The following is a 12,648-nucleotide window of genomic DNA, read 5'->3' on the forward strand; positions in this document are numbered from 1 at the left end:
AGTAGAGTAGTGGCCTGAGGGAACACGCTAAATGTATTGTAGATATGTGATAGTAGAGTAGTGGCCTGAGGGAACACACTAAATGTATTGTAGATATGTGATAGTGGAGTAGTGGCCTGAGGGAACACGCTAAATGTATTGTAGATATGTGATAGTAGAGTAGTGGCCTGAGGGAACACACTAAATGTATTGTAGATATGTGATAGTAGAGTAGTGGCCTGAGGGAACACGCTAAATGTATTGTAGATATGTGATAGTAGAGTAGTGGCCTGAGGGAACACGCTAAATGTATTGTAGATATGTGATAGTAGAGTAGTGGCCTGAGGGAACACACTAAATGTATTGTAGATATGTGATAGTAGAGTAGTGGCCTGAGGGAACACACTAAATGTAATTGGGTATAACGTTATGACATTTAGTCTCATCAAAAATGTATATAACTGCCTTAATGTTGCTGGATCATTAATACATATAAATACAGATTGTATCCACCAGCACAGCCACATGGACATTTAAAGAAATACAAATAAAACATGACACAGAGTTCTTCGTTTCATTTGTAATAAACATTGAATGTAATATTTACCCCTGTAGCAGTAAAAGGGGTAAAAAAATGATAAATAGGAGTAAGGTTCAATTAGAACTATTCAGAGACCCTCCCCCCCCCCTTGCCAATTATGTTGAAACTATAATTACTGTATTTAATTCCAGGCTATTCATTACATGTTTACTCACGTTATCTCTCTCCGTGTCGTTCCCCAGCGTGATCTCATCCTGTGTCGGTAACAATACCGATATAAGTGACAAGTTTATCTCGGGCACCTCCCCCGTAGTTTCGTTCTGTTTGCGCGCACTACTAGAAGAGACTTCATCTCCTCCGGTTCGACTCTTGGTCGGTAACTGACTGGGGACTTTAGCGCACGAGGAGGCTGCTCTGCTGACGGTGAAGACATCGAGGAAGAAAAGAAACGCCGTGAAGAAGAATATGAGAGCGAGCCGCAAGTACACCGCGAGCTGCAATGGAGCCATAGGACTCTTCTCTTTCACTCTCTCTCTCTCTCTCTCTCTCTCTCTCTCTCTCTCTGCTCACCGCCTCTCTCACCAGACAGCGGAGGTGAAGGGACAGTTACACCCGTAAACTCCTGGAACTCCCATAAAGTCTTCTCAGCGGAAGAAGTACTGTAAAAGCAGTCTAATCATTACGTATCGTGACAAAGTGGTCAGGGGGGAATAAATACCTAACCCACAGTCCTCTGCATTAGACTTTCTCCCCATTGCCTGGGGTCGAGTTGACCTAAACCTAGAAATTCAATAGAACTGCTTTACCACTTATCTCTCCCCCCTCTCCTCTCTCTACATTCCTTCTCTCTCCCCCTCTCCTTTCTCTCCATTCCTTCTCTCCCCCTCTCTTTTCTCTCCATTCCTTCTCTCTCCCCCCTCCCTTCTCTCTCCATTCCTTCTCTCCCCCCTCTCTTTTCTCTCCATTACTTCTCTCTCCCTCTTTTCTCCATTCCTTCTCTCCCCCTCTCTTTTCTCTCCATTACTTCTGTCTCCCCCTCTTTTCTCCATTCCTTCTCTCTCCCCCTCTCTTCTCTCTCCATTCCTTCTCTATTCCCCCTCTCTTTTCTCTCCATTCCTTCTCTCCCCCTCTATGTTATCCTCATTCCTTCTCTCCCCCTCTATTTTTCCCCATTCCTTCTCTCCCCCTCTCTCTTTTCTCTCCATTCCCCTTCACTCCCGTTTCCTTCTCTCTCCCCCTTAGTTCTCTCCTTCCCATTCTCTTTCTCATACACACAAACCCATACCAACTATTGTTGTCCGGTCAAAGGCTCAGAACCCCTCTGTGAGAGAGTAATGGGGCATGCAAGACATTACAGTTTTTCTCAATTGTTAACACACACTTGCTGAAACTACATCTCAGGTACTCAAAACTCTAAACACAAAACTCAAAACAGTTAGCATATTTCCCCAAACCCCACAGACATGTTGGAAAATGAAACACACCAATCAAAATCATGTACTCCCTGTTCAAGATGAAACTCTGCTTACAAGTGAGACACACATCAAATGAATCTAACTTAGTGACAACTGAGATCACACAAATGGGACATATTCAAAACACTACTATCAGAACTTATTTCAGTGTAAAGACTAAGATGTTGTTATACTGTATATTGTTTGTGTGTACTCAAATAAAAAATGTAAGTTTTATATTTCAACGTGACTCAATACATGACAGCATACTTTAAACACACATACAGTAAAAATGCATACATACAGTAAATATATATTGGAATATGAAAAGGAAGAAAAATAGGCCTATTTGACCTACTATACTGTATGTTAGATCAATTCTAAGGAATAGATCAAGAAACTGTCAAAATACAGTCATATCTAAATCATAAGTCAAGAAAGAAATACTCCATTGCGAAAACAAAATCATTCATGTCTGTTGTTTTGGTCCGGCCACAGATTTTCAACAACATCACAGGTGATATATTCTGGAAGCGGTTGTCATGGAAGCAGTTGCCGACCTGAGCAGCCCAATGGGAAACGCACGTTGTCCCAAATTAGAACATATATTTGTGTCACGACTTCCGCCGAAGTCGGTCCCTCTCCTTGTTCGGGCGGTGTCCGTCGGTCGACGTCACCGACCTTCTAGCCATCGCTGATCCATTTTTCATTTTCCATTGGTTTTGTCTTGTCTTCCTTCACACCTGGTTCCAATCCCATCAATTACATGTTGTGTATTTAACCCTCTGTTTCCACTCATGTCCTTGTCGGTGATTGTGTGATTGTATGTTATGTGCAAGTTATGTTCTGGTGTGCGACAGGTTTTGTACCCAATTTCATTATTTTGTATATTTTGGTTTTCTGAGTTTTGTGAGCACTTTGAGAACAAGTTTGTGGTCGTGACACTCATCTGTGAGCCTTAAAGTGAAAGGGGTGCTGCTTCAGACAACCCATGTATAGTTTCACTCACTGTCTGCAGTGAGATTTTTAACCCTTCTCTCTCTCCCGTATCACCCCTCATAGATCCTTTACTCTTCTGTACTGTTGGTAGTTGTGGGAGTTGTCAAGATGATTCCAAGTCAATACTGTCGTATAAAACTAACTCCGTTAAAACCAAGTTCAATCTCCTGCTCCTGACTTCCCTGCCACCAGCACGCACCCTTTACAGAATCACCGACCCGAACTATGGAGTCAGCAGGAAAAGGTACCCCGGCCAGTGAGGTGGAGGAGAGCGTCCAGGAGCATGCAGTTATGCTTCACCATCTTGGCGCCGCCATGGATCGCGTTGTCCAGACAATGGACCGCTGGGAGAGACAGGGAGTTCTTCCAGCGCCTTCACCAGCACAACCGGGGTCTCCCCTGAGTGCCCCTTTCCCTCCTGAACCCAGTGGGATCCGTCTCTCCTTGCCCCAGGAGTACGACGGGAGGGCTGCGAACTGCCAGGGGTTCTTATTGCAATTAGACCTCTACCTGGCCACCATCCACCCGGCTCCATTGGGCCGTGAGAGGGTGTCCTCCCTCGTCTCGTGCCTCACCTGGAAAGCCCTGGAGTGGGCCAACGCCGTGTGGAGAGAGGGCGATGCGGCGTTGGACCAGTTTGAGGAGTTCACCCGCCATTTCCGGGCAGTCTTCGACCACCCGCCCGAGGGTAGAGTGGCGGGTGAGTGCCTCTACCATCTGAGGCAGGAGACGAGGAGCGCCCAGGAGTTCATCCTGGAGCTTAGGACCCTGGCTGCAGGCGCGGGATGGAACAACAGGGCCCTGATCGACCATTACCGCTGCAGTCTGCGCGAGGACGTCCGTCGGGAGCTGGCCTGCAGAGACATCACCCTCACGTTTGACCAGCTGGTGGACCTGTCCATCCGGCTGGACAATCTGCTGGCTACTCACGGACGTTCAGATCGGGGTCTGGTGGTTCCGTCCTCCCGCACATCCTCTCCGATACCCATGGAGCTGGGAGGGGCGGTGTGCAGGGAGACCGGAGGGGGTTCCAGCTCGTGCACCATCTGTGGCCGCAGAGGTCACACTGCCGGTCGGTGCCGGGTTGGTTCCTCTGGGTATCGAGGCAGCAGGCAGGGCGCTCTGGCGTCATCCCAAGTGAGCCGGCACCATTCTCACCCAGAACCCTCTGTTGCACATATGTTTGTCTGTTATGTTCCCTGAGTTTTCCCCGCATTCCCAGCATAAGGTGCTCGTCAATTCAGGCGCGGCTGGGAATTTTATTGATAGAGCTTTAGCCTATAGTTTAGGGATCCCCATCGTTCCCGTGGATGTGCCCTTCCCCGTTCACGCCTTAGATAGTCGACCATTATGGTCAGGGTTGATTAGGGAGGTCACCGCGCCTTTGGGCATGGTGACGCAGGGTGGTCATACGGAGAGAATTAGTCTCTTCCTTATTGACTCTCCTGCGTTTCCCGTGGTGCTGGGCCTACCCTGGTTAGCTTGTCATAACCCCACTGTTTCTTGGCAACAGAGGGCTCTCACGGAGTGGTCGCGAGAGTGCTCAGGTAGGTGTGCTGGGGTTTCCGTTGGTGCTACTACGGTGGAAAGTCCAGACCAGAGCTCCACCGTGCGCATTCCCCCTGAATATGCCGATTTGGCTCTCGCCTTCTCCAAAAAGAAGCGACTCAATTACCACCTCATCGACGGGGCGATTGTGCGATAGATCTCCTGGTAAACGTTGCACTTCCCAGGAGTCACGTGTACACCCTCTCACAGGCGGAGACGGAGGCTATGGAAACATATGTCTCCGAATCCCTGCGTTAGGGGTACATTTGTCTTGTCTTCCTTCACACCTGGTTCCAATCCCATCAATTACATGTTGTGTATTTATCCCTCTGTTTCCCCTCGTGTCCTTGTCGGTGATTGTTTGATTGTACAAGTTATGTTCTGGTGTACGACGGGTTTTGTACCCACTTTCATTATTTTGGTTTTTGGAGTTTTGTGAGCACTTATTAAACGACTCCGTTTATACCAAGTTCATTCTCCTGCGCCTGACTTACCTGCCACCAGCACGCACCCTTTACAATTTGCTGCTCAGGATCACCTGGACGTCTCTGCTCTGGCTGAAAAAGACTGTCATGTAAGGTGTTCAGGAAAAGGTGGCATGGCGGTGGAGGATCCCATTGTGGCTCATAGCTGTGCATATGGTGACATTTCCCCCCGCGCTGGCCAGGTACCTCACTCTAATGTTATGAAAGATGGCAGGCTTTTCAATCATCTGTTGTTGGATTTCCCGCAGTCTTATGACATTGTTCAACTACCATTTGCACAATGGCAGCTTTCCTGTTCGTGGTGGTTGTCTTTCAGTTATGCTATAGTTTTTTTCTGAATGCTTAAACACTAGCAGTGATTATTGAATCACTGTCTCTGAAACCATTAACACTTGTAGCCAATGCATTTACCAAGTGTGCCGAACAGAATGCACATTCTCTGCTTTATACTCAGTTTGTAATTTTATAGCACACTTTTTGCAAAACTGTAAACACAACTCACTGCTTTACACTCAGTTTGCAATTTAATAACACACTTCTAGCAAAACTGTAAACATCGGTCTCTACGTTGCTACACTATTTCACCAATTGCCGTTCCACATTGACACATCTGAAAACACTTTTAGATAATGATAATGAGTTCACTTACAAATCAGTGCTTGAGAACTATAAATAGGCCACAGGTAAACATTTGGACGAAGAGGAGAAAGACGAGGAGGAGGAGGTGAAGAAGTAAGAGGAGAAGGAAGAGGTGAAGTAGGACGGGAAAGAGGAAGAGGAAGGGGAGTCAGGAACACAATAACGGATGAAATCAGAGCGACTGTGGTTGACCGTGTTGTCAACCATGGGATGAGCATGAGGGAGACTGGGCAACGGGTTCAACCAAATATGAGCCACTATACTGTTGCAGGTTATCATCCGGATATTTAGAAATGAGAAACGGTAAGTAACTAAGTGCTGTAGTCTTACTGGTACAGTAATATGTACTGTACTTTCATAATGAGAAGGATCTATCACTAAAACCATTCAAATGTTTTTACAGAGCTGCAAGAAAACCATTATCTGGTGGAAAAGGTTGACTGTTCACCCCAGAGCAGGAGACCCACATTGTAAATATGGTCATTGCAAATAACTGCATCAGACTCAGAACTGCAGGACCACTTAATGGCAGGTAACACGATATTCCAAAACGTCAACAGAGTGAGTCTCTCTGCACTGTCTAGTCTACTGAAACGCAATAGAATTAGGATGAAGCAGCTGTACAGAGTCCCTTTGGAAAGAAACTCAGACCGTGTAAAACAACTGAGATATGAATATGTGCAGGTAAGCTATACTATCGTATCATTGGTACTGGACCTGGAAGTGGATGGTGCTACATCATATTGACTGATCTCTGTCTTTTCCTACTGTGCTACATTGTTTTGTCTCTTTCAGAGAGTCATGGAGCTACAAGCAGATGCAGTGCGTCATGAGCTAATACATGTGGAACGAAGCAGGTTTCAGCCCGCGACAGAAATATCATCGGACACCGTGCCATCATCAACGTCCCAGGACAACGTGGTGGCAACATAACAATGTGTGCGGCTATTAGTCAAATCATGCAATCCTAGGCCCATACTACACTGCACACATCATCACATGTCTGGACACCCTCCACAACAAACTAGCCCAATTACGTTATCATCTGGGACAATGTTAGTTTCCACCGGGCTACTGTGGTCCGCAATTGGTTCACAGGTCACCCACTTTTCATCGCATTCAATCCCCCCCCCCCCATACTCTCCGTTCTTGAATCCTATTGAAGAATTCTTCTCTGCGTGGCGTTTGGAAGGTGTATGATCGCCAGCCCCACCAACGCGTACTCCTTCTACAGGCAATGGAGGAGGCTTGTGGAGACATGGATCAGTGGTCACGCCAGGCCTGGATACAGCACTCCAGGCGATACTTCCCATGCTGCCTTCGTCAAGACAACATCGCATGTGATGTGGATGAAGTCTTCTGGTCAGACCCAAAAAGAAGGTGAGATGGAGCCTAATTTTTTTTGTTATTTTCTTTTCTAGCACAAATGTTTTGTTTTCTTCTTCTGCGCTTTTGTTGTTTGAGGAGTGTTAGAACATTCTGAGAAAAAACTAAACTTTTTCCCCTTTGTCACGTCCTGACCAGTAAAGTGGTTATTTGTTATTATAGTTTGGTCAGGACGTGGCAGGGGGTATTTGTTTTATATGGTTTTGAGTGTGTGTTTATGTAGAGGGGCGTTTTATTTATGTTTCCAGGGTTTTTGGTTTAGTTCTATGTTGTATAGTTCTATGTCTGTTTCTAGGGTGTTTATTTCTATGTTTAGTATTGGGATTGGGGCCTTCAATTGGAGGCAGCTGGTTATCGTTGCCTCTGATTGAAGGTCCTATAATTAGGAGTTTGTTTGTTTTGGGGATTGTGGGAGATTGTTCTTTGTATTGCTGTGTGAGCCTACAAGGCTGTTTGTCGTCCGTTCATCGGTTTCTTGTTTTGTGTTAAATAAAATGAGCATTCACATACCCGCTGCGCCTTGGTCCATCCATTACGACGACCGTGACACCCTTATTTGTACTGATAGTGTGTTACGTTTGGAATACACATACATACTTCACACATTTGGATACCTGTGTGTTTATTACATGTATGACCAAACTGTATTGCAAGCTGCTATATCCTGCACACAGAGAAAGCAAAAGCCACAAGTGTTTTTCATTTAAACCATCAGTGCGTAATTGGAGCTTTGTGTGCTTATTCAAATGATGCTTTGTGTGTACGGTATTGATGCAAAAATGCCATTTGAAGAGTTTTGCAGATAGTGGCTAAGCAATCAGAAAAAACTTTAAAACAAAATAGCGTACAGTACAGTGTACAGTATACAAGAAACATGTTACAAAGTAGTATAGCTCCCAGTTTCATACATACAGTAATATATGAAACATTTACTATGTTTCCCCTTCCAGTATGTATTGGAATCTACAGTCTTTACTGTGCTTTATGTTGTACTACTGTCAAGTAGTAAAAGTACTAGAGGTCCGATGTCTGCAGTACAAACCTCTTCTCATTTTGGAATGTCCGGATGATGGATGCTACAGTGAAGCGGCTCAGATTGGGCAGCACTCTCTGCCCAGCCTCTCAAGGTCAAACCATGGTTGACCACTCACTCCACCATAGTCGCCAGTATTTCATCAAAGATTACTCTCCTTGTTCTTGGTCCACCTCAATCTCCACCTCACTCTACCTCTACACCTCCACCTCCACCTTTACCTTTGCACCTCCACCTCTCCCTCTACACCTCCACCTCTACCTCTACACCTCCACCTCTACCTTTACACCTCTACCTTTACACCTCTACCTTTACACCTCTACCTCTACCTTTACACCTCTACCTCTACCTTTACATCTCCACCTCCACCTCTCACTCTACCTCCACCTTTACACCTTTACACCTCCATCTCCACCTCTCACTCTACCTCCACCTCTACCTTTACACCTCCACCTCTACCTTTACACCTCTACCTTTACACCTCCACCTTTACACCTCCACCTCTACCTTTACACCTCCACCTCCACCTTTACAGCTCCACCTCTACCTTTACACCTCTACCTTTACACCTCCACCTTTACACCTCCACCTCTACCTTTACACCTCCACCTCCACCTTTACACCTCTACCTTTACCTCTACACCTCTACCTTCACACCTTTCCACCTCCACCTCCACCTTTACACCTCCACCTTTACACCTCCACCTTTACACCTCCACCTTTACACCTCCACCTTTACACCTCTACCTTTACACCTCTACCTTTACACCTCTACCTTTACCTTTACACCTCCACCTTTACACCTCCACCTCTACCTTTACACCTCCACCTTTACACCTCTACCTCTACAGGTTTGGGTCATTGGGCTTCATGGGCCAGTTTTAGTGTGTAAACAATTGGGAAAAGCTGTAATACCAATTTAGCAGCATCAGTTTCCTAAAACAGGAGGGCCTGTAAAAAACAGGAGTGTCTATAAAAAACAGGAGTGTCTATAAAACACAGGAGGGTCTATAAAACACAGGAGGGTCTATAAAACACAGGAGGGTCTATAAAACACAATACACTCCCTATCTGAGGCATGTTAGATCTACATAAGCATAAGCATAGTTCTATCTGAGCATTCCAAAAACGTTGCGACCTGCTGGATACACCCATGGTTAGTACCACGGTGGGCATGGTAGAACCTGGACAGGCATTTTGGTTCATTTCCCTGGTCACAATCCTTTCTCAATCTAGCAGGTAAACCAGTTAAATGAATAGTATTGTATGGTGCATACTGTAGAATTGTTTACTTTGAAAGACACTTTATGAAGGCCTATCAACTCATCTCCGCATAATCTCTCAGACCTTCACCCGTCATACTTTTTGCTCTTTTCAATTCTATATCGATTTCTGTTTTTCTATCCTCTTTATATTCTACAGTGCTGTACTTTCTCATTCCTTCTCTTTCTTCCTCATTACTCTCTTTATTCCCCTTTCAGATAGAAAACATCAAAACAAAGACCGGTAAACATCAAAACAAAGACCGGTAAACATCAAAACAAAGACCGGTAAACATCAAACATACTGTATTAGGTAACGGTTAAGGAGTCTGAAATAATGACATACAATGCAGTTGAGACTGTGTGTGTCTAGTCCCAGATATTAGTCCTCCGTCCCATCATGCCTAGCGGTGAGTTCTGTGGACGTCGGTCATCAACGTGGCTGCAGCCGAAAGGGGTGTAGCATAGCCGCTCGCTAAGCTCTGTAACCCGGCAACCAGACATCGCCAGCCGAACCGCAGAGCCTTCCCGACGTTCTACCAGACAGGACCAATGGGACACAGACACAGGGTCAGGCACAAGCAATCACACGGGTCACACACAAAAACACCCAGTCTGTGTGGTGTGGTGTATGTGAGTGTGTGTTGCAGCAGTTAATTAGTGTCATATGTAAGAGCTTAGGGCTGTGAGAGATTTACTCACAGTCTACTGCTCTGCTCTCAACACCCCTAACAGCCAGCCCCTTAACCCCTAACCACCCCCCCTTAACCCCTAACCACCCCCCCTTAACCCCTATCCACCCCTTTAACCCATAACCACACCCCCTTAACCCCTAACCACACCCTTTAACCCCATAACCACACCCCCTTAACCCCTAACCACACCCTTTAACCCCATAACCACCCCTCCTTATACCCAATAACCATCCACCCTTAACCCCATAACCACCTCCTTAACCCCTATCCACCCCTTTAACCCTACAACTCCCCCTTAACTCCATATCCACTCCCCTTAACCCCATAACCATCCACCCTTAACACATATCTAACAAATTGTTGTCAATTTACTGTATTAACAACAAGCAATAACAATCAAACATAGGCTGCATGATTGTTATCCTGATCATAATCCATGTGATAATATACAAGAGTCAAGCTTAAAAGTTCATACAGCTCAATTCATTCATTCACAAAACAGCTCATCACACATACAGTAGGCCCATAGGCTACAGTGTTGTTGATCTGATCCTGTAACTAGAGCTAGCTAATAGATTTAAACTAACCCATCTGATCCTGTAACTAGAGCTAGATAATAGATTTAAACTAACCCATCTGATCCTGTAACTAGAGCTAGCTAATAGAGTTGAACTAACCCATCTGATCCTGTAACTAGAGCTAGTTAATAGAGTTGAACTAACCCATCTGATCCTGTAACTAGAGCTAGCTAATAGATTTAAACTAACCCATCTGATCCTGTAACTAGAGCTAGCTAATAGAGTTGAACTAACCCCACCTGCGGACTTTCCATTGCACTACTTGGGCTCCCGAATGGTGCAGAGGTCTAAGGCACTGCATCTCAGTGCTAAAGGCGTCACTACAGACCCTGGTTTGATTCCAGGCTGTTTCACAACCGGCCGTGATTGGGAGTCTCATAGGATGGCACACAATTTGCCCAGTGTCATCCAGGTTTGGCCGGGTTAGGCCGTCATTGTAAATAAGAATTTGTTTTTAATGTAACTTCTTAACTGACTTGCCTAGTTAAATAAAGGTTAAATAAAAAAATTGGCAGAAGAGTCATCATCAAGATGCCTCATGAGCTGGGCATGCATTTTTATTTTTACCCCAAAAATATTTAAATAATTTATCCGCTTGAGGCCCCCTTATGCTCCATTTAAAGCAACAACAAAAAATCCCCATCAAAATCTGTCTGTTTAAACTGGAGATATCTGGGCTTTTTTACCTTTATTTAACTAGGCAAGTCAATTTAGGGGGTCCTAAAATTCAAAATCAAATAACTAAATGATCCTTGGTATGACCGTCTTAAAACAATTCCATATGTTAACTTAGTAGAAACCCTGCCCCAGGCCTTTAGACTCTAGCGGGATACATTACACATTTATTTAGTAAAAAGACAGGTGCTGCTGATAATACTGCCATTCTCATAGAGATAGAAGGCATGTATGTATAGCCCATGTATCTGAACCTGTCTGGCCAAAAATATTATGACATGTCATACTCTTTTTGGCCAGACAGAATCAGATACATGGGCTACATATAATAAGACAGAGGGGCGCTGTTTCGCTCGTTCGGAATACTTTCTCCGGGGGAATTAGTTTCAGCCAATTGCAAAATTGAAGGAAAGTTGGCGGATGCACAACACACTGTTCGGATGCTTGAATTATTTTTGGATGAACATACGAAGGTAACCTACTTTTTGAAGTGATTTGTTTGACAATCAGATGAAAACATCATGGCACATTCAAATGTAATATATTTGTACAGTTTAAGTACATGTCATTACTATAAATCCCAGCCTCTGACTGGTCTCTCTGCCTGGGGCCTCCAAATCACTAAGTCCGCCCCTGGCTAACCCATCTGATCCTGTAAATAGTGCTGACAGAGTTGAACTAACCCAAAGTTCACCATATTCAGTCAGTTAGTGAATGGTTAACTTGTTCAGAGTGACACAGCACAGCAACATAGATTTCAAGAATTCAGTGAATGCAGTGTCTCTAGGGTTACATAACTAGGAACAACTATCTAAAGCAAAATGTAGAATATTACACTATTTTATAGAGGAGACTTGAATTTTTTGGGGGTTCACCTAACATTATAGCCTACCTTTCTGTACTTCTTCTGTTTCTCCTTTTTCCTCTTCTCCTTCGCATCTTTTTTCCTCTCCTCCTCCTCTCTGCCCTCACTGTCCTCCACCTCCTCTATGAGAGTTTGATATCTGTCGGGGAGGAAGACGATGTGAACTTGTTTGGACGTCTTCTGAGTAGGAACGTTCTGTTTTACCAGGCTAACGCTCTCACACTCACTCACAGGAGTGCCCCTTGTCCCTGGGTCTGTCTCCCGCGGCCTCCCCTCTCTTCCTCTCCCGCAATCTCTCTCCCCCTCCACATCATCTGACTGAAACTCGACATTTTCGATTATTCTTGTCAGGTCTTCTGATGCAGAATTAGATGGCTTTTTGTTTCGACGTTTCCGTTGCGACATGTTCTTTCTGCAGTCCAACTCACCAGGACGCGTTCCCGTCTATTGGCTGCCCATGCAGCAAGTGGAATGTTGGAAGGGGACCTTTGGAACCATAGCACGTAGCG

At 45.1% G+C, this 12,648-nt stretch overlaps 1 protein-coding gene and 1 non-coding gene across 8 annotated transcripts in view; both read right to left on the reverse strand.

Annotated features, from left to right (window-relative positions):
- Positions 1 to 1,261, reverse strand: part of si:dkey-190l8.2 (solute carrier family 22 member 13) — a 30,874-nt gene extending 29,613 nt beyond the window's left edge. For 2 of the 6 annotated variants that reach the window (XM_014198409.3, XM_014198272.3), the window contains exon 1: positions 736 to 1,261. In XM_014198409.3, coding sequence (XP_014053884.3) covers positions 736 to 1,029 — 294 coding nt within the window. In that variant the 5' untranslated portion in view covers positions 1,030 to 1,261. The remainder of the gene's footprint in view (positions 1 to 735) is intronic. The other 4 variants (XM_014198043.3, XM_014198343.3, XM_045710755.2 and 1 more) reach the window with 3 other exon arrangements.
- A 6,375-nt stretch (positions 1,262 to 7,636) lies between these two features.
- LOC106603790 (uncharacterized) lies at positions 7,637 to 9,735 on the reverse strand. Of its 2 annotated transcripts, none has more exons than XR_014380594.1 (2): positions 8,492 to 9,735; positions 7,637 to 8,401 (listed from the first exon to the last, which is right to left on the reverse strand). It is a non-coding gene; the product is annotated as an uncharacterized LOC106603790 (transcript). The 2 variants fall into 2 exon arrangements; XR_014380592.1 differs by having other exon boundaries at positions 7,637 to 8,421.
- Positions 9,736 to 12,648: the final 2,913 nt, after the last annotated feature.

This window comes from Salmo salar, chromosome 01 (genome assembly GCF_965601325.2).
Source record: "Salmo salar chromosome 01, fSalSal1, whole genome shotgun sequence".
Classification (NCBI taxonomy): Eukaryota; Metazoa; Chordata; class Actinopteri; order Salmoniformes; family Salmonidae; genus Salmo; species Salmo salar.